Raw genomic sequence first — 21,978 nt, forward strand, 5'->3', positions numbered from 1 at the left:
GCAGGTGTGGCTAAGGGAAGGATCTGCAATAAGGGTAGAGTCAGGGACAAGATTGACATGGGGTTGGGAATAGTGCAGAGCAGGAGGGCATGGTGTGTAAAAAGGGAAACCCAGAAGAGTAAAAACAGCATAGGGAATTTAAATTGGACATTCAAGCACATCACCACATGCTAATTCACCAGATGCAGATGGTTTTCCATCTGGCAACAAGTCCAGCCAGGTTTGGTGGGTTTTTTTCTTGTTGTTTTGTTGGGGGTTTTTTTGGTGGTGTTTTTTTTTTTTTTTAGCAGAAAAGATTAGACTGAATCCAATAGCTTAAAAGAGGCAGGACTTCCGTAGCCCTGATCAATATTTAGGCTTAAAACATATTCCCAGCAGCTGTACACAGACATACACATACACGCCATGTATATGTACATGTTCATGTCCAGACACACAGGTCACAGACAGAACACTCACAGAAACACAGACAGCTCCAGCAGTCTTACCCTGCTCACCTCTCTAACTGAGCAGGGTTCATATGCTCATATGTATGAGAAGGATCCCTTCAGTAGACAGGCTCAGACACTCATGGTTCAATTGCTGAGTATGCAAAAGTGAGCTAACCTTCACAACAGTATTTTCAGATTAAATACTTATCTGTGAGGTTTCTGCTACTCTTAAGACACATCTGGCACTTTGAAGCAGTGCATTTTAAAATACCAGGCTGAGATTGCTTCAGGAAAACCTCCTGCATCAGTGTTAGGCTATTACTTCTTACATTATCTACAAAATATTTTGATTTCTGATGTGAGTCATTCATATTTGTGGAAACGAGAGTTTGAAAACTGCAGGAAAAAAGAAGGAGGCTTACTAAAATTCTTTATATATCACAGAAGGAGGTGTACTTATTCTGTAACGTCTAGACATGCCATGAAAAATTTTCTTGAAGGGGAGATAATTCCTAAGTTCCGCCTTTTAGCTTACTTCTGCACTTCTTTGCATGGCCTTAGTGATGCTGCACAAAACAGAGGTAAGCCTCACTTCCCTCAGGCATATCTCAGTGAATGTTTGAGATGCAGGGTCCCACTTGTGATTGAGCTGGGGAGGAACACTGTTGCTGGGTGACGGATTTCTTTGGAGTTACACCATTGTATGTTTTGCTGCTAAATATTCCTGCTTTGCTGCTAAATTTTACAAGAATATTGGGTATAGACCACTTTGTTAATTGCTACGGAGTACCCTAGATCTAACACAGGAAATACACAGCAGAAGCACAGAAAGTGCAAGAGCGGAGGGGTGATGGTAGGATGATATATCGGTGTGGAATAAATGATCCTCTTCAGCTATTGCCTTTCTCAGCTCTTTCTCTGTGTCATGCAGGGCTCATTGCCCTTGGTAAGAGGAGCCAGTTGTGCTGGCTGTCAGTAGGGAAGAGCCCCCACAGCAGTCAGTGGCAACCACCAGTCCCCTTGTCCCAGTTTAGAGGGGACCTGTGGTGAGCCTGGCAGGGATGCCTGCAACCCGGCCAGGGTGGGTGCTGCTGTGATGTGGGACACATTGCTTAGTCACAGCATGTGAGCATGAAAGACATCTCCTGATCTTCTCGTCAGCCCTCTTTGCTTTCATACAACCAGTTAGGAAAGGATGGAGAGAATGCTTTTGGACACTGGCCAATATACTGTTGTATCACTTACACTATGACTGGAACCAAAGTTCACCAGCCTTCAAAATGTCTCTGAAATCTGTTTTGTTAAAGCTTTAACAGAGATCACTGATTTTAAAAAACAGGCATGAATGACAGGCAGAGCAGCTTGTGATTTGGTTCCCTACTGCATAGTTTTAGTACTTGAAAGATTATTGTATAGCTGTTATCCTCTTGTAGAGGTTTAAAAGAAGAAATAAATTTTTATATATTAATCTGGATTCTCAGTAGAGATGAGAATGCTCTATTCTGCTCTTACTTGGTTTGTAACAGTTCTGAAAAACACCTAATTTACTTTTCTCCCTGAGCTACTGTAGATTTTGGTGTGTGAGCAAAATAAGGGTAATAAAAAGCCACAGCAGGAATGCAAACATAGCAGTTTTTCTTCTTAGCTACGTGTGTAAGCAGAGGCTCCAGAACATACATTTAATAGCTGTCTCTTTCGGTATATTAGCCACTGAACCCTTGACCAGGACCAAGTCGCTGGTTGCTGTGGCAACAGATTGCACAGTAACAGGTTTTGTTCTTAGGTTGAAATCATCTTGCTTCTCTCAAATGTTAGTTTTGAGGAGGTCAGAAGATGTTCATCAGAAGTAACTGGGAAATTCTTTTTTGAAAGGAGAAGCAAAAATATTGATGTTCAGCTACCTGGGCATTTGCAGGGAGACATTCTAGGTTCCTTGAAGAAGGTAGTCAGCTCCCGCACTTTTCTCACTTTGTTGAAGCAGAGGGCAGCAGCTCACCAGCACAAAAAAAAAAAAAAGTAGACACTAGAAACATGACGGTAGGAGGTTCAGGGGAATTTGTTTGCTGGATGACTCCAACTCCCAATCCCCTGGAAGGCAATGGGAAAATATTAACAGCCTAACACTCTGCTAACCTTGAAAATTTCTGAACTTAAAGTAAGCTCCTGATTAGCTCTTTTCAAGCTGGACTTGTGAGAGGCTGGAAAGATTGATGTCTCAAGACATTATGGGCTGCATGTGTGTGGAAGAAGGGGCAGGTAAAGCCTTGTCCTGGTGAGGCAGTGCCCTGCCCCGTACACTCCCACCCTAGACCCTGTATCCCAGCCGGCAGTGGCTGCCAGTGCCTGGCACACCAGAGGCAATGCTCCATGCCCACCTCTGAAGCCCCAGCTCAACTCCTGAGTGGCCAAATGACTGGAAGTCCCACCTTGGGGAAGGGCCCAGGAAGGCCAAGGGTTATTTAAGGCCAAACACAAGGCAGTCAGATGTGCTGACTGTACCTCCTCTTGGAATGTCTGTCTGTACACCGCTGGAACCCAGGAGCTGGTAGCTGTATTTGTTTTTTTCCTCTATCTTCTCTATTTTTCTTTCTTGCACTCTCTGTTTCTAATTCTCTCTTCTTGGACTTTTGAGTAACTTAAAATAGAACTTAGAGTTTGCAAAGTTAAATGGGCAAAATCAATGCTTTGAAAAGTGTTTTCCGTTGATTGAATGTTGCACTAACTTGCCAAATTTCTCTGATTTTCTAAAGGTGCCAGTAAAATTTTTTTTGTGGTTTTGATCTCTTTGAGAAGTATCTTCTCGGTATTTCTCCTGTGCATCTAACTCAGAGTACGTGAACAACTGTAAGCTGTTTTAAAAATATCATTGATCTAGGTTGTTTGGAGCCTTACAGTACTAAAAAAGTTCTTGCTGTGACAGTGGTCAAATGTTGTGGCAGGGGCAGGGAGGTTGAAAGGCTGCCATCCATGGGGGCAGTCAGAATTCAGCATGGCCCTGGTGCAACTGAGTGGGGTTTGGGTTGGGTGACTTTCTGGGGCTCCTTCCAGCTGAGGTAATTTTGCAAGCCTGTCTCTTTTTCTCTTTGGCCATAGAGAAAAACAAATGTGATAGAGAGCTCAGACCAGGACTCTGCCTGTGGGTGGTACTGAAAATAAGTTTTGTGGTTACGTTGCCCTCCTTTCCCCCCCACTCTCTCTCAGCCCTACATACTTCTCTTCCCGGGTGAATCGTGTCACCATGCCATGCTTAAATACTTGGTAATAAAATATCACTGTAATTCCCCTAGAGAACTCTTTGATAGATCACTGATTTCTTTTCTTACACTAAACACGTTGCTGTGTTTTACCTTTGTATCTTTTTGGCATATATGAAGTGAGTGGCATTCAGTGCCATAGGCAGGAGCTAAAAGGAAAACAAAATACAGGCATGGCATGTGATTGGAAAGGGGATCTTTTTTCCTTTGTGCCAGCAGCTGTCAACCTCTTGCGCTGCCAGAACAATCACTTGTGGCTTTGCTGCTGCACTGTGATCCTGTCAGACAAGAGACACAAGGAGGAGTTAAGTGGGGTTGTCCATTTATCCGTCTCAATCTCAGAAAGATGTGAAGGGCTGCAGCCAAGTAGTGTAAACAATCTAAAGAGTTCACTCAAGTGAACGGATTGGCAGTGGCAGGAAGAAGACTGAAACAGAAGAAACAGAGATTGAGGGGATGCTTTCATGAGATGGGAGGAACAAAAAATGAAGAGGGTCTGGTCTGACCTGACTCACTTTAGGCCCTTTTCCCGTAAATCTTCAATTAATTTACCAAGTGTTGCTAGTCCTCGGTGCTGGAACAGTGTAGGTTTGAAAGGTTTCGTCAGTTGCCAAGTGCTTCCACAGATCAACAGCAGATCATGAAACCAACAGAAGAATTTATTGCAAGAGGCCCAGCAGCCCAGCCAGTGAGTGCAATACCTGTCTCACCCTCCGTATTATGCAGTTGTGTCAGCAATTGCATTTGGGAGATGTAAATCTTAAAGACATGCCTGCTTGTCATTAAAGAGATGGCAGAGCTTGCTTTGTCCATGCAAATGTCAAGCAAGCATCCTGATCACATTACATGGTTGGTTACAGCCTGACACTGTAGGATGTGCTGGTGGTTACATGGGGAATGAAAAGATGCTCTTTGCTTCCTGTCCCAAACTATTCCAGCTATGCTGCTGAGCACTGGGACTGTCTGTGTGGCACCATGCTGCAGATGCTCAGGAAATCAGCAGGGTTTATATAAAGCTTTGCTGGGTTTGCAGAACCTTTTGGCTCCTTTCCAGCTTGGAAGTGGTGATATAAATAGAAGAATGTCTCACTTTTGAAGTCTGCCTTCTATTCACGGAAAGGAAGAACTTTGCTGGAGCTGTGATTTAATAGCTGTTAAATACAAATCTCAAGACCAGTCCTATGACAGGCTGAACTGCTTGATCCCATTTCAATGGGATATGAGTGAGCTCAGTAGCCTATAGCATCACATCTCTCTTAGCTGGTTGCTGACACCTGAATAAGGTTTGGTGCTATGAAAACAGGGTTCAAGAGTATCCATTCTTCCACCTTTCCTCCCAGTTGCACTTGTCAAAAATGTTGCCTTCTTTTTTTTTTTTTTTTTTTTTTAACCTTTTGGACAGATTAGCAAAATGTTTGGGACAGTGGTGGTTGGAGTTGGAATTGCTGGTTTAGCACGAATCCGAGACTTGATGAATCCGATGCCTTCCAGCCCTTCTGAGCACCTGAAACTCATTGGATTTGTATCCAGGTTAGAAATTTCATCTTAGCATGTTTAATATGTATATTGCAATGTTTTTTTCTTCTTTTTCAAGCCATAAAGGGGAAGTTCATGAAAATGTGCCTGTCATTCTGAATGGCAGCTCAGAAGTGAGCAAAGAAAGCTTTGCAGGAAGGAAAAAATAGGTTACCTTAGATATCTTTCAGAAATTACTAAAATAAGACTGAGAGATGTTCTTGCTGTAGAATCTGTGTGATAGAAAGAAATTGTCTGACTGGAATTTCCTGTAGATTTAAGGTAGTGCAGACAATAAGTACTCTAATGATCTAGTGTCTGCATGACACTTTAGAAATGTTAAAAAAATAAGTTTTACAGAGTTTAAAAAAGTTCTTTTGCAAAAACATGTTTTAATGCCCCCAATACTCCATAATAAAATTCTAGTATTTTTTTAACCCGGGTATTGAACCTGTAGATATCTAAAGAAAATCCCATGATTTGCTACATGCAATAAGGTTGCTTTTTATCCTTCTTACGCTTCTTCGAGAACAAGAATTTTTCTCAGTAGTTTGGAATTGTGGAAATTTCATTTGTACCTTCCTCTGAGCATTCCTGCTGGACTGTCTGACCCATACAGTGGAGCATAAAAGTGGGAAATAGTTAGGCAGTACCTTTATGGTTCTCAGATTGTGAATGTGTTGTTCCAGCTATATTTAAATCGTGCAGGGTTGTTTGAGATGGAAAGGACTGATTAGGTCACCTACTTTATCTTCCTGCCTAATATACTTTTGGTTCTCTGATGCCTCTGCCAGTGCTACAGGTAGCCTTAAAGAACACTGAAAATAGGGTTTCCAACACTGTTTTTTTGAGAAACAGTGCTGTTGAAATACATGTTTAACAGTAATCTTCCTTGGATCCCCATCACACACAAACATCACCTGTCTTTGCTTTCCTTTGCACCTCCTTGGGCTTGCCTTTCTGCCCTCTGTCACCTATCCTAGCAGTGTCAAGGTGCCTGCTCCAGTCAGTAGTAATGCAAAGGGCTTTTGGAGGGATTGTGTGTTTTTCATTTTCAGCTGGAGCTGTGCTCAGCTTGCTGCCCAAGAGAGCTTTCCCCTTAGCACTGACATGCTGTGTGTATTGCAAGGGGAGCCATTGTTGCCAAGCATGAGCTTTGTCCCTCTCCTGCTTGTCTGTACTTGCAGTTGTGTGCACCCCTGCCATCTTGAGTGTTTTGTCCACATTGTTCAGGATGCTGGGGAGAAGTTCTCCCAGAGGAGTACTGTCCTCTTTCAAGTCACTCTTTTACAACATCTGTTTGGTAATAATACTTATTAAAAACCAAAACACCAAAACCAAAAAAGACTTGACAGTTCAATAGGAGGCCAGTTTCTGGACTGATACGACCACCTGCACACTAGTCCGGTTTTTTTTTGTTCTCTTCTCCATTCTACTTTTGTCTGTGAATGCTCATGCTCTTCCTAGATAAGAAACTGGTTGCTACACCCTGGTTGAACTCAGTGGGACAGTGGTCCATGGGAACAATTTTTAAGTACTGCTACACAACATCTCGTTGGGAAGAATGGGCTGTGACAGTAATACTGGTTTTATTTATGCTAAATATGCAGGAGAAGTTTTGGCAATATTAATGAGGCTAAGCAGATTAGCCTGGAAGATGCTCTGAGAAACAAAGACATCCATGCAGCCTTCATCAGCACAGAGAACAGAAGCCATGAAGAAACAATCAGGTATTTGGGGGAGGTGTGGTCCGTGTGTCCCCCCCCCCCTTTTCCCCCTTTCCCCTGTATTTTAGAGGAGTACAGAGGAGTGTTCCTACAACAGCTATGTAAAGCTGTTGCAGGAGTACATATGAACACTGAGGAAAGACTGCCAGACTAGAGGCCTGAAGTGAATGGTAGTGACTTCCCTAGAGCACCAATAAGCCCTGGAAGAGAGTGGGATTTAACATGCATTAATTTCCCAAGTAATTCCATTCCTGCACCTCTAGGTGTGTTTTTGATGGACAGGTAGCTTAAAATAGGATTTAAAGCCTTTCCTCACAGATTATATTGTGGAAGGGTAGTCCAGTGCCCCACTCCAACTGCTTATATGTCTATAAGTCAGAAATTGCAGTGCTCAACACTAGCATTTTTGCATCTTGATGTAGGTGAATGAGGGAATTCTGTAGCAAGAGAAAAATTAAAACCTCACTCCCCTGCTGTTTAAATGTGTGATGTACCCACCACACCATCCTTGCTAGGAAAGATGCCATTTATTTTTGTTACTCCATGTTGTGCATCTCTCCATGTGAAGCTGGCTGTGGGAATGAAAAGCAGCTGGCACTGTCGTGAGAGAGGATTAGGATAATATTCTTTTTAATGGCTGATCTTTTATCCCTTTCAGAATGTTCTTAGAAGCTGGAAAACATGTCCTTGTTGAGTACCCCATGGCATTGTCTGCTAAGGCAGCCCATGAGCTCTGGGAGATGGCTGAGATGAAAGGTAACACATTTGTTCTCAAGAGTGTAAGCAGTCTTACCTGTAGAGTAGCAGCAATGGCACCAAACTCAAAGGCAAGTCTCCAGCCTACTTTGTCATCACATGCAGGGGAGCATGACTGTCTCAGAGATGTGCCAGACTAGGATATCAGACTTGTGCCAATAGGGGAACAAACACACAAATATCAATGCTAAGAGTAAGGTATGTTTGCCCTCACAAAAATTCTAGCCTGTATTTGTGACACTTGGAATGCAGTTAAAGAGGAAAACTTCTGTCACGGTGGTAGTAAAGCACTTGATGAGTGCAGCTATTGGACTTGTGCAATTCCATGTCCCCTCTCTCCCTGGAAATGAAACTGCAGACAGCTCTCCTAGCTTCTAGCATTTGTGATGTGCTGGCCGTGCACAGCTGCTCATGCTATTGTAGGCCAGCAGGGCACCCCTCTCTGAAAGACAGCTTGTTTCTAAGGAAAATGTCTTTATTTCCACAAAGTGTGTGGTCCCATCCCAGTGGTGCAAAGGGTCAGAAGCTGGCAGTTTAGCTGGGGCCAGTGGGAGTGAATGGGGCTGCAAGGGAAAAAGCAGCACTGGGCAGAAGCAGAGTGCAAATCATTTGGACAAGTTGCACTTTTTATACCACTGCTTCTTAAAGATCTGCTTTGTGACTTCTGTCCTGAAAGCCTGGAGGTGTAAGATTTCTGCTTTGCTGTTTCACTGTACCAACACCAGTTAACTGCTTTGTTGCTCACCAAATGGTTTCCCATTGAGCAGAATTTATGCTTCTTTCTTGAAGCAGCAGCAGTTACTGTCAGCAGCCTACAATGACTCTCCTGGAAATCTTCCAGAAAAACACATACTGGATGAGGGACACATTCAACTTGTATTGGATAACCTCTATTTTAAAGTAGCCCAATTAATTGCAGTGGAGGGAGGTACCTTAACATATTGTTCCAATCTGGGTCTGAGCATTATGCTATTTTTTCCCCTTCCTTCTTCTTTCCTACTACCCTGGGAGGAAAAGTGCAGAACAAGGAAATGTGAGGGGAAAGAGGCCAAGAATTAATCCATCCGTTACTCTGAAGAGTCAAGTTTCAGCCTTAGCCGGGTACTAGGTTTCATTACAGAGTTTCTGTTAAAACGTAGTGGCTACTGTTCCTGTAGTGTCTGTATTTGCTGTCTCCTGAAAATCATTAACCCAGATTGATGCTTCAGCTCAGGGCCCATGTTTCCATGTTTGATTTTCTTCCTGACATCACTTTGTGAGTCATGCAGGAGAATATTTCTGATTGAGTTCCCACTGGTGCCTAGTGAAGCCTTTACTGTTTAGACGTTACTTTGATTTGCACAGAAAACTTTTATTTAATCTGTCCTGACTTTTTTTTTTTTTTTTTTTTTTTTCTGTGTGTGTCTGGCTTTGTTTTGTTTTTTTCCCTTTTTAATGGCAGGTAAAATACTCCATGTGGAGCACATTGAACTTCTTACTGAAGAGTACAAGCAGCTGAAAAAAGAAGTGGCTGGGAAAGACCTGGTAAAGGGAACATTGCATTTCACAGGTCAGTAGCTCTGAAGGAATCAAAGTCCATCTGGATTTGCTCCCCAGGGATGGCAGTGCTTCCAGGCTTCATTCAGTCCTTTCACACTAGACTCTGTCTATAAACTGAGTAGAGACACTGGTTCTGGATAATTCCCTTGTTGAATCCACATACACCCTCTTGTCTTCAACATGTCTTGAAGGGTTTGTTGTGTATGTACTTTGTGCAACCCTGTCTGCTCTAGCTCGTCAACTGATCCATTTTGACATTAAATGTGTTTATTGACTTTCCTACTCAGTCCATCCACTGACCTTTCTACACCCTGTTCTTTAAGCCTGCAACACTGCAGTTTCTTCATCCTTTCCTATGCAGAAGGCATTATTCTGTTTCCTGTTTCTCAAGAGTTCCTATTCCACTAGGTAGTGTCCTCGATGAAAACAAATCAGGATTCCCAGCTTTCAGTGGAATTGCCCGTCTGACATGGCTGATTGACCTCTTTGGAGACCTCACTGTTACCTCTGCCACCAGAGAGAAGCAGAAGGATAAGAATTATTCCAGAATGACTGTTCACTTTCAGACAGCAAACAAGAAGTGAGTAATGTCTATGGCAACATGTGAGCCAGGCTCTTCATCACTTGCAGGACTTCTGCCTGCAGGAGTTCTGCATCTTCTTCTCCCATTGTGGAAACAGAATGGGTGGAGGCTGGCATGAAAGTGTACATGTCTTTAAAGATGCATTTTATAATACTGAATTTGATCTCCCTTTATTATGCAGTGACACTATCCTTTGTATCAACTAGGATATTTTTAATAGCCTTGTTAAAAAGTGGTATTTTATAACTATGAAGTAAGTCACCACTATTTCATAATGTTGCTTGACTACTCATCTTGGTCCAGAGAGTGGTGGAAACTCAGGTTTGGTCATTCTGGACCATCTGTGCAGAGTCCTTTCAAATAAGCTGAAGTTACTTAGATTGTCAGTTTAAAGCAACAAGATATGATTTGACAATTACCTGACATGAAAAGGTAAAAGAGAAATTAGCCAGTGGCGATGGGACTCCTTGTTCCTTTTTTTTTTTTAGTTGCAGTATGCTGATAGACCTCTTTAAAAGCCCAAATCTAATGCAGTATTTTGGATAAATGTTTAATTAAAGTAGTAACCTGAAGGACTATCTATTTGGGGAGTGAATAATCAGGGCTCCTTTAAACTCTTAATTTCGCCACAGGTCTGGTTAAGCATTTCATCACCCACTCCTAAAACCCCATTGCAGTTTATCATGGGATTATCATCTTGTCTTAGCAATCTTCCTCTCTCTTTAAATAAAACAGCATTTCCAGTTCCTTTTGAAATGCAGTTGTGAGAGGACAGAGCTCTGTACACAAGCTCTGTTTACCCTCTTTGCAATTTGCTAGTAACATAAGTAGCTGTAAAGATCTAGATAGGGTGAGATTTTGAACTAATTCCAGCAGATGGAACTAGTGGGTGGTTTAAACATTTCCCTGGCTGTCCTGTCTCCTGGGTAGTCCTTAGCTGCTATGTATGATATTTGCTGGATACAGAACTGTTTCTGGATTTCTTTTTATTTCCTACTCCTCAGCACTAACTGATTTCTGCTCTTGGCCACTACTATTTGTATGGATCAGTGTTTTCTCACCATAAGTGTTTTATTAACTTTGGGGACAGTCAGTTTTATGCCTCTGGGATAATTTAGGGTGGATGGAAAATTACATAGCGTTCCTGTATTGTGTTCGGTGCTGGGGCCATATTTCCTGCTGACCTTCCCCCACTGACGTCAATGGAGTTATTGCAGTAGAGAATTTGGCCCACTCTCTTGTCAAGTGAAGTTATGGCCCAGCAGTAATGGTGGTGGTGTAATGCATCTAATTTACCCAACCTTTATTTTGCTGAAGGATAGGAGAGGTCTGTTCCTTTCATGAGAGCTATCCCATCCTTTTTTGAAAGGCATGAATGCAGTAACCTTGAGGAATCAGGTTAATTCATCCTATTTTCTGTCTTGGGAAATACAGCAGGTGCAGAATGCAGGAGCCTGTGTTCTGCTTGTTAAGCAGGGATTTGTGCAAAGGGTATAGTCTGTCTCCGCTGCACAGCCCACCCTCGCTGCTCATCTGGCTCTGGATGGATTTTGAAGATGTGTGTTAATGCCTGCACCCAGCTATTTGAGAGATGACCTCTGCCTCTGTTGTGTGTCCAAGACAGCTGAGCTGACAGCCTCTCTGTGGTACAACATTGAGCAATCCAGGAAAAGCCAAGCCTCTACTGACGGCACATCTGATTTGGGACTGCAGTTCCTGTCCCAGGATTACAGAGCTTGGATTCAGTAAATGTCAGAAATCAATTTTTAGTGCAAGCTGGAGAGATAATGATTTGGGCAGCATCTCTTTTGATGTTAACTAGGGATAGGGTCCAATTGTCTTAATTCCCATCCAAGCTAAGGGAGCTTCTTATTGATTTAATGATAAATTTAAAATATTGGCGTTTTCATAGAGTTAAAAGGAAAATGTTTAAAAGAAATCGAAGACATTTTCTAAATGTATTCTGACAAGAAAATTACAAGTTACGTTTTTATGGAGAGCTAAACTTAGAGTGTCTAATAAAATACCTCCAAATTGAGCATTCATAGAAAATAATGTAATACATGCTTTCTGCAGAAGTTGCTGCGTAAAATTTTAAGCTGAGTGGACCCAGAATTCTTTCAAGCATGAAACTAGCTTAATTCTTCTGGAGGTACAAAGAGTGTTTGCTTCATATTGGTTTATTGAGCTACTGCAGTCAAGCAAAAGCCACTCATTATTTGACAAAAAAGGGAATCAGAAAAGCAAAAAGTCTTTTTCAATATAGCTGAGAAAATGCTATCAGTTTACAATTTGGAAAGACAAAATAGCCTTAGAATGTCAGGGTGTTTTCTTCACTGCAGACTGTTTGCTTTGCAAACAGTCAGTATAAAGGTGGCTTGTTAGTACTTGATTAAATTTTATTTTTCTTTAACTACCCAACATATGTAGCCCAGCTTTATTCAGATATCAAAAATTTGGATTTGTTGCTTGTAGGTAACTCTACTAACACTACTAACATCTGTAGCTAGATAATACTTTGATATAAATCTTTAATGGAAATGGGTAAATTGTCTATGAAAAAAGCAACAGCCCTTTACATCTTTCTGACATAAAATACAAATCTGTTTCTTAAGCTACGAAATTGCTTGAATAATGTGTGGACTTGCAACATACTTATCTTTATAGCAAAACAAGAAGCTTATTTCAGAGCAGAAGTTGCTAATTAAAAATGAATACATTTTGCTTACGGATCAAGTATAATCAACCTCTCTCTGGGAAAATGACTAAAACTCCAATTGCAGAAGATCTGTTAGTAAATCCAACATTTTCCTGATCACTGAGCTAAATCAGTCATTCTAATCACTTGATTAAATTCTGCCTGCTCTGCATGTTTGTGCTTCCGGTTCAGTAGCTTCTCAGTCTAGAGCAGAAGGCATACACTTGAGCCTGATCACTGGTGTGCAACTGCTCTAGATCACCCCAGGGAGGTGATCCTGCACCGACAGGGCCTGTTTTGGATCATATCAAGAGCTCCTTGCTATTACATGATAGAGATCTTTGCCCGTGCCTGCCCAGTGGTTTCTTCATGCCTGCCTCCCTGAGATAAAGCAGCTTTGAATAACAGTGGCCTGAACCCTCTGTAACTGTTTACTATCATAGGAATATAAAACTGGCTCTGCCAAGTCAGAGCAAGGCCCAGCTTGCTCAGCAGCCTGCCTCTGACCCGGATCAACAGCCTTTACCTCAGGGAAGGAGGATGGGGACACAGAAAACACTGAGCAATATGGCCCCCAAACACCCTTCTGGCTTGCAGTGGTATGTAGCCTTAGGATGTCCTAAAACATGTGGTGCCTTTGCATTTATTAGTCCTCTGAGAATTTTTTGGTGCATTCTTGCAGCCTGTGGTTTGGGTATTTTTCCCCCCTCCATTTGTTTCATTCTGTTCAATCAGGTTTATCTGGCCATGCTTAGTTTGTAAGGGATATGTGGTGGGGATGTGGGAGTAAAGGTGAGCAAAGAATAATTTATATGATGATGTAAATATAGAAACTGAATCCTAGAGTGTAAAAGATGAGAGGTGCAGAAACACTAAGCTGAGTGCTCTGCTGAATGTTTTCAGGGCGCAGGTTGACAAGGACTTTCTTTCAGATCTAATGATACTGAAGATTTAATGGGCAGTACTTGGAGACAAAATTTATTCTTCTGGGCTATTGATGCCTTCATAATTTGTGAGTGGCAGACTAAAGTGGGCCATAAAGGACTGTGGAAGGGCCATCAATAACCAAGTAAGAAAAATAATGTGCATCCTGTAAACACAGGCAGTAGTGAGTGCTGATGAATGAGCTGCAGAAAGGCAATGGTATGGTTCAGGCAGTTGACAAAAGAGCAGGAAGGGAGCATCATATGGCTGGTGTTGAGGATCATTCCTCAAGGGCATTGCAGTGTTGAGTCAAGGAGTCTGTTAAGACACCTGAAGTGGCACAGCATATCCCATGGCTCCTTTCCCCTCAGCCAGGACGGGAAGTTGGGAAGGAAGGTGTGAGCTATGCAAGTCAATAGCCAATACCACCAGGCTTTGTTTGGAGACCGTGCTATCATGTTGGTGTAAGACAGGACTCTGCTTTGATTAAGAAGGGCCTGCCTGAGAGTCTGTGTAGGATCAGCACGGTGCCCCCAGTGCTGAGAATGAAACAAAAGTTCAGCAAGTATGGACACTTGTGTCTGTGTCAGTGAATTTGTCCAGCTCATCCCAAAGGGGTGGGGTTCAGCTCGCATACTAGCACCTGGGTCATCATTATGTATCTGTGTCTTAAATCTATTCTTGCTGGAAGAATGACTCACATTGAGGGCCTTTTGAGTTTAGCTGTGACTGAATTACGTACAAAATTTTTGTACATGTAACTGCACTTTTCATCCAAGTCCACAAACAAACAGCCCACGAACTTCGCTCTTCTTTATGACATGCCTTGAGGTTGCTTGTTTCACTTTGTGCATGTGGAAAACAAAGCTGGACAGAGCTTAGATGGTTTGCTAAAAGTCATGGCATAAAACAGTGGCAGAGTTAAGACTATTACCTGCTGTTGAGCTCTATAACAACAAGGCATGTTGGTCAGGACACATTGCCTAAATATGCAATGATGGATATTTTAAAATGGTGCGTTTATTAGGGCATTTTCTGCAAATGCTGAGGGGAAAAAAAACCCAAACAAATTAGAATTGTTGATTCAACTTTTTAATATTTTTTCTCTGTTCCTTCATATTAGACCCTTGACTTGGATTGAAGAAAGGGGACCAGGGATGAGACGTGAAAAGAAAATCAACTTCTGTTTCACAAGTGGTTGTCTGGAGAACTTCCCTGAAGCCCCGAGGTCTTCCGTGGGCCTTTTCATGCAGGATCAGAACCTCTTTGCCAAGAAACTGCTGGGCCAGGTCTCCAAGGAGGAGCTGGCTGCTGAGAAATGGCGAATTTTGCGGTGTCTTGACCTTGCTGAGGTGATCCAACAGTACTGTGAAGAGCCAGAGAAAATCTGTTCCTGAGACTACTCTTAGGGAAGGAGGAACGTGGCAGACGGAAAAGCTATAAGGCTAGAACTTGCTGTTGCCATCAAGCAGTTGCTATTTCTGTTTCATTACCTTCTTTTTGACTACTTATGATTCCTGGGCTCTCCAGCTGTTCTGGGAGAGCCTGGGCTATACCCTGTGCCTTCTGGTTTGCACCAGACCAAAGCAATTCCCCTGCTCTGATGCATCCCTGTCCTTTCAGGTACTTAGGAACCTAGCAACAAGAAGCTTTCCTGGGATTCAGCTGGGAATATCCCTGACAGTAGATCCCTGCAGGACTGTAAACACTGTATATAATTCTCTCTCCCAGGATCTGTCCTCCCATTCCAGGTACATCTGGAAATTATCATGTCTCAATAGTATTCAGGTACTATTTTCTAGAATGAAGTCCCAGTTCAGTTCTGCACCTCTTTACGTGAAATACAGAACTTGTGCCACCGCAGTCTTGACCTTTTCTTCCAGTTGCCCTGAACAATGGTGTGTGTTTGCTCTAATTAGGAGTTTTGCCTGTTAGGTATGGGGGAGGGTGAGGGGGGGGTTACATGTTTTTTGGGTTTTTTTGAGGTTGGCTGGTTTTCACACTGGAGGCCAACTTCCATGAAATTAAATCTGTATTGGTATCAAACCAGAATAGAAGTAGAGTCTTGTCTCCTGATAGAGAGATCTTGATTTCATTCAGTTTCTCTGGTGCCCTGTGCCAACATAGAAATCTTATCCCAGCAGAGATTAGAAACATGCATTGAACTAATACCTTGCCTGCCTGCTCTCTACAGAACCTAAATATTTTTGGGTTTTTACTGGAAGCAGCATAATGTTCTCCTTTACTTGTGTTCTAATTTAGCATGGGAGTGGATCATCGCAAAAAATAATAAAAATATTGCATTTAAGAAAAGAAAATCACTAACGCAATCCTGGAAACAGAGAAATTAATTAGGAATAGTGATAAATTTAGAATAGTATTGTAGAAAACAGAGCAATTTGCAAATATATCCATGTGCTTATGTTGTGGTTCAACCCCAGCTGGCAACTAAGCACCAGTTAGCTGCTTGCTTATTGTACCTCAGTGGGATGGCGGGAGAGAATCAGAAAGGTTAAGAGTGAGGGGAAAAGAGGTGGGTTGAGGTAACGACCGTTTAACAGATAAAGCAAAAGCTGCACCTGCAAGCAAAGCAAAACAGGGAATTCATCCACTGCTTCCCAGGGGCAGGCAGGTGTTCAGCCACTCCCCGGAAATGAGGGCTACATCACACGCAACAGCTACTTGGGAAAACAAGCACCATCACTCTGAATGTCCCCCGCTTTAAATGCCATATGGTATGGAATATTGCTTTGTGGTCAGCTGTCCTGGCTGTGTCCCCTCCCAAATTCTTGTGCAACCCCAGCTTACTTTCTGGTGGGATGGAGTAAGAAGCAGGAAAGGCCTTGAGGCTGTGCAAACATGGCTTAGCAATAGCTAAAACATCCCTGTGTTATCAACACTGTTTCCAGCAAAATCCAAAACACAGCCCCATACTAGCTACTCCGAATCAAATTAACTCTACCCCAGCCAAAACCTGCCCGGGTTATAGCATATGACACGTGTGGGAATGAGTCTTTAGCATTTTTATTGTAGTCACAGGACCACATATGGAAACATTATCACTTCCCTATAGAAGCATTTTAGTTTTAGAAGATTAAGCACTGCACAACATTATTAACAATTCCTCTGGTTGTCTTTTACTTTCTAATTACAGTATCTGTTGGTGCAATATTAATATAGAAGCAAACTTCAGTCTGTGCAATTGTTCTTTCAAGACAATCTTTTATTTTTCTATTTATCATTTGGGCAACTTTTTAATAAGGGAGCATATATGTTGTGAATGTATGCATTATTACAGCCAGCCAATATTGACAGTTAAGTTTTCCTTTGGGTAAATGCTCATAAGGAGTTGGATACAATTCAGTCTGCTGGAAACAAGAAAGAAAAGTCTGCACAATTTTCTCCCAAATCAGTTGGATTTTAGCAGTGACTTGGAGCTTGATGTGTGAATGAATTCTGCATATAGCATTTGTTTAAATCTACCCTATCTGGTAAAATCAGTGAAAATTCTCCTGTTGCCTTCAGTGTATTGGGACCCATGTGAGCTGGCAGCAGATTTGTGTGGGCAGATCCTGTGCTTGTCTACCCAAATGGATACCTTACTGAGCATCCACAGGGACTTCTATGCCAATGTGGTGGACGTGGCGGGGGCAGATCTGATGTTCTATGAGGGAGAAAAGTGGATTTTTGTCAAAACACAAGCAGTCCATCTGGGATTAGAAGGACTCTTCTGTGTGTGTCTGCTAGGTATGGCAGCCAGTGAAAAGTGCTGTTCCTTGACAAACTCCTGATCTGCGAATAAGGGGTGAATGCCACTTGTTTACATGCTAACTCATAATGGGTAGTTGGGGAGGGAGGGACAAGAGATTCACACATCTCTAGGCATCAGAATTAGTCAGCACATCTCCCTGAGCATGCTCTGCAAGTGCTGGTGAGAGCAGTATTTCCCTAGGAAACTGGATAAATTCATGGGAGTTGCGTAGAGCAGTAGTTTAATATTGTGCAGTGAATTGTCCTCTGGAAAAGCTTGTTTCTATAGAGAGCACCTGGGGAAATTAGCTGGTTAAGCTGAACTAGGGAAGGCAGATGCCTAGAGCTTGGATATCCCCCAGTCTCCTTCATTCCCTTCCCATTCCTTCCAGCTAACCTGCTTACCTCCCACTGTCTGTCCTGCTCCTGGGAGCCTGCATCATTTAAATGGCTTTTCCTTCTGCCCTGTGAATTTGCCAAGGTACCATGATCATTTGTATATGGGAACTACTGGATGTCCAGTTCCAAATGTATGTATTGTTTAACTAGGTGTCAAATGCACTAATAAAGTACTGGAACTCTCAATTGTTCTTTTTTGTTCCCTTTGTCCTTTATTAGCAGTTCCCATTGCCTGTGCTCGAAGTGGCTCTGTCCCAACTGGGTTTTTTTTTTTTCCCCTTTTTTACTCTTCAAGGCCTGTGAAATCCTGTCAGGGTCTACAGGCTGTGATAATGTCTACGGCAGTCTCCTTCCTGCTCTACAGGGTTCACCGTAGAGCAGGCTAGCAACATACCCCAGAGCTGCCGCAGGAGCGGGGAACCGCGCTCCCTTGGCAAAGCCTTAGGATGCACAGAACCTGATAGAGTGGAGGCACACTCCTATGGTCCTTGGAAGCCACGTGGATCAGGGTAAAGGATTGCAAGGAGTTCTTTCCTTGGGGTCAAGTTCACAGGTTTATTCATGACGGTTTCCAAGCAAGGAAAGGCAGAGTATCAGGAGGTACTGGGTTTTATTCAGAGTGGGTGGTAGGGGTGGATACAAGGGTGGACCAGTGGGAAATAAATGGGGAGGAGAGTACAACTAGGGAAACCAATAAGGTTGCTGTATGGGAGGGATTGTGTTACAAAATCCAATGGGGCTTCGAAGGATACATAATAGACATTGAACTTTCTAGAACAAAGGGATAGGGTTTGCAATAATTGACATGAAGGGTAGGCAGGGTTTAGGGGATTGACAAGAAGAGGGGCTGGAACTATAGGCAGGGAATAACCATGTAGGGAAAGAAGGGGAGTATACAATTTCAGGGGTAAACCAACAACATACATAGCATTGGGGAAACAGGGATGAACCATCTGAACAAACTACAACAAATATCCTAAAGACCTCAGCTGCCTCCTTCTCCTGTTTCAAAGTTCTGAATACAGGTGTGGTAGGATTTGTGACCTTACTCACTTCATGAGCTCTCCCACAAAATTCCTGCCCTTTCTGTGCCATCTGACACTTACCCAAAAGTACTGGCAAGCCTAAATCTTGCTGTACGCTTCCAGTTTCCCATTCACAACAACCTGGTGTATTTGAGCAACCTTATTGAATGTGCTAGGTAGAATCCAAAACAAGTATTGACATGGATTTTCTTGTGGTTTTAATAAACTGCTTTCTCTTAGCAGAAATGCCAAGAGTTTTTCAGGTAACATTTGGTGTAGCCTGAACCCAGGCAGTTTTAGAGATAAAAGAAGTATGGAAAGGCAAGTATAAGAGGTGACATAAGCAGTTAATAGAGTTTGTACTTTAGATGCAGCTGATTTTCTACTCATTCTGCTGGAAATCACCCTACTCCTGTGGAACACTCTAGGAATTCCTTTGCAGAAACCTTATGAACTGTGTGATGCCATGAGTTTTCCTAGAAAGTGCTATGATAGACAATGCTTCCATGTGGAGGAGAGATGTTCCTTTCCTGACAGATGCTGGAAATTGACTCTGGCAGATGAAAAGTGTGGAGTCACTAACTCCAGTAAGCTAGCTGAAACTTGGAAAAGGTGGTTGGATCCAAAGCCCTTCTCAGAGGGCTAGAGGCCATGGGAATGGAAAATTTCCGAAAAGCAAAGAGACTAGATATTGGTATGAGGAGCTGGAAAATTGTGTGAGAAGTTCTGGCTGAGATGGAGAGATGGGTATCATTCTGGTATCAATGTGAGAGCTCCTGTGCGTCCTGGGAACAGGGTCTAATTTACCTGTGTGATAACTTAGGGTTATCAGGAACAGTACAGGAACATGGGAGGTGGGATCAGGAGGAAGGCAAAGAGTACTAGGGAACAGCACAGGAGCTGCTTGAGCTGGGATTATTTATGAGGAGGATGTTATTGGAACCTTCCCTTGAGCAGATCAGAGAGACAGGGAATGGGCAAGGCAAGGGTTGGCAGCTGTGCAGGTGGGGCCTGTTTTTCAAATGCATCAAAACCAGCTTTTTAAAATGAATGGCATGTGCAACATCTGAGTAAAACTGCAGGGCTGAGTTGGGATTGCAGCTCCTCCAGCAGCGTGCAGAGGGGTCATGGTGGTGAAGACCATACTGCACATCTATTTTTAGGTGTACAGTACATCATTCAAGATGTTTGATTCCTTCAGATTGGCAATATGATCCAGGGCCTTGGACATCCTCACAGTTTGCTGGTGAGTGATGTACCAAAGGGAAACTGGCAGCACTGTGCTGATGTAATTCATGCAGTAGCACTTACTTCTCCCCAAGGCATGTGATCTGCTCTGTGCAACAGTAATAAAACACAACACCAGGAAGGTAAAGATCTCCAGTAAAATAATAACTCCAGGGCTTTGACAGAAATAGAGAGAAATTTGGATAGCCTGGTAAGCTGGTATTTGTAGAGGCTGAATTAAATAAGGTAACAAGACTCTTGAGAAACCCATCAGAATTTTTGTTTAAAGAAGGGATGTAGCAGAGGTATTATCAGTTGCAGACTTCATCCCTAATCCAGAAGAGCCAATCCCTGAGATGGGAAGAGAGAAGATGTCCATGCAATATAATTTGGTCCAATACAAAACGCTGGAGCCAGCTCTGGCTGAACTACCTCTGTTACCACAAGAGCTGGCTTGCAATGTGATTTCATCTGAGCAGATGGGTACAGCTTTTCAGCAGAGCTGGGTGGACCAAGTGGAGTACTGGGCTAACTCTTCAGGCCATGTAAACATACCCACAGCTCAGCCTGAAGTACTCCTTTGGCTCCTGGCCTCACTAGCATCAACAGTCACTTCCTCCAGTTTACACTTACCTTTTGGGCTGCAAAGGGAACTGAAACACAGCTTCCAACCTGTGCTTTCTGCTTTCCTTGCTGACCCAACCTGACTAAAATAGACAGATTCTTTCTCACCCTTGAACGAGACATAAGTGCTGCTGCATTGTGATGGCAACAAAGCTGCAGGGACCATTGTGGTGGTATCAGTTTCAAAGCCTCCAGTTTAGTGCTTGTCTTCCACATCTTGGCTATAAACACCTTGCTGGAGCCCAGATGCATGCAGGTCAATAAGCAGAGAAATTCCAAAGTAATTTAAGTAAAATTACCATCATCAGAAGCTCTGAATAGTAGCCCGCAGACATGCATGCTAGACCTTACAAAAATAAATGTGTCCTGATCTAATAAAAATCACTTAGTCTGGGTTACTACTTCAAAAAACTTCTCTAAAACTTCTTACTCAGGGAATTTTAGATCATGTTGTGTGTGAGCTGACTTCCTGATTTAGCTTCTGCTGCTGATACAACCTGCCTTCTAGAGTTCCTATTTACCACACCTGCTGTATTGTGCCGTCCTACCTGACCTCCAGTGAGTCATCCCTTTTCCCTGATAAAAGTCAGCCTACAAAGAATCCAGTAACATGTCTCTAAAATGGCTAGATTGCCTCAAGACAGTGAATAAGTAGTTCACAAATTAGGGCTTTCTGATGTTTTGTGCATGGGTGTAACAAATAAGTAAAAAATAATTTTAAAATGCTAGGTTAATAATTAGCAGAAAGTCAAGAAACTTGACAGATTAACAATAATAGTAACAGTAATAATAACTAATAACTATAACAATAATGATAATAATATTGTCCGAAATAATGTCCCCTTGTGAACATTCTGTCTTTTAGGGGTTCTAAAACACCCTAAAAACAGATAGGATAAAGCTCTGTATTAGTACAAAGCAGTGAGTGAACCATTAGCTCTTCTTTTTTCTTACATAATTCAAATGTTGTCTGCAATTCAAATGTAGTTCTAATTAAAATAGTCTCTTCCGATGATTTGGGAAAGCAGCACCCTGACAGCATTTGGGTTTTTTTATTTGATGCCAGGATTTATCACTGGTGTCCCAGTCTGAGTAGGCAGCAGTATCCTCCTTCTGTGTGACTCTTCAAGGAGCTGTTTACATCTGTTCTCTCTCTCTTCCTCTCACCTACATCAAGGGCTCCTCCTTTTAGAAAGTATGCAATTGCCTTGTAAGTTGTCATCTCTACTTTATTCTGGCCTCATTATAAGCAGTCCTTGTAGATATCATGGCTTTGCAAAGAGTTGGTGAGTTTTTAAATTAATCAATATCCCTTTTCTCTGTTTCTTCTGATGTGATTTTTCATTTTATTAATTCTACCACTGGTGGATTTGTTATTGAATTCAGTAGTTTTAAGCCTGTTCTTTCTAGTACTGAAGCAAAATACACATATATTATAGAAAAGGCCTGGATGCTGACATTATCCTGTCATTGACTGTACATACTTTTTAATATTGCATTTTTGCATATAGGGACTGTTTTAATTC

The 21,978-nt window shown here is 42.4% G+C and overlaps 1 protein-coding gene across 2 annotated transcripts in view; it reads left to right on the plus strand.

Moving 5' to 3' along the window:
* BLVRA (biliverdin reductase A) overlaps positions 1–17,762 on the plus strand; it is a 29,722-nt gene extending 11,960 nt beyond the window's left edge. Inside the window, exons 1-7 of one of the 2 annotated variants that reach the window (XM_040078114.1) lie at positions 2,875–2,976; positions 5,088–5,215; positions 6,811–6,930; positions 7,586–7,683; positions 9,125–9,232; positions 9,631–9,802; positions 14,551–17,762. In XM_040078114.1, the coding sequence (XP_039934048.1) occupies positions 5,097–5,215; positions 6,811–6,930; positions 7,586–7,683; positions 9,125–9,232; positions 9,631–9,802; positions 14,551–14,824 (891 nt within the window). In that variant the 5' untranslated portion in view covers positions 2,875–2,976; positions 5,088–5,096 and the 3' untranslated portion in view covers positions 14,825–17,762. Of the gene's footprint in view, positions 1–2,874; positions 2,977–5,087; positions 5,216–6,810; positions 6,931–7,585; positions 7,684–9,124; positions 9,233–9,630; positions 9,803–14,550 lie in introns of those variants that run through there. The other variant, XM_040078107.2, reaches the window with a different exon arrangement.
* The last annotated feature ends 4,216 nt before the right edge of the window (positions 17,763–21,978 follow it).

The sequence above is a fragment of the Hirundo rustica genome, chromosome 1 (genome assembly GCF_015227805.2).
Source record: "Hirundo rustica isolate bHirRus1 chromosome 1, bHirRus1.pri.v3, whole genome shotgun sequence".
Classification (NCBI taxonomy): Eukaryota; Metazoa; Chordata; class Aves; order Passeriformes; family Hirundinidae; genus Hirundo; species Hirundo rustica.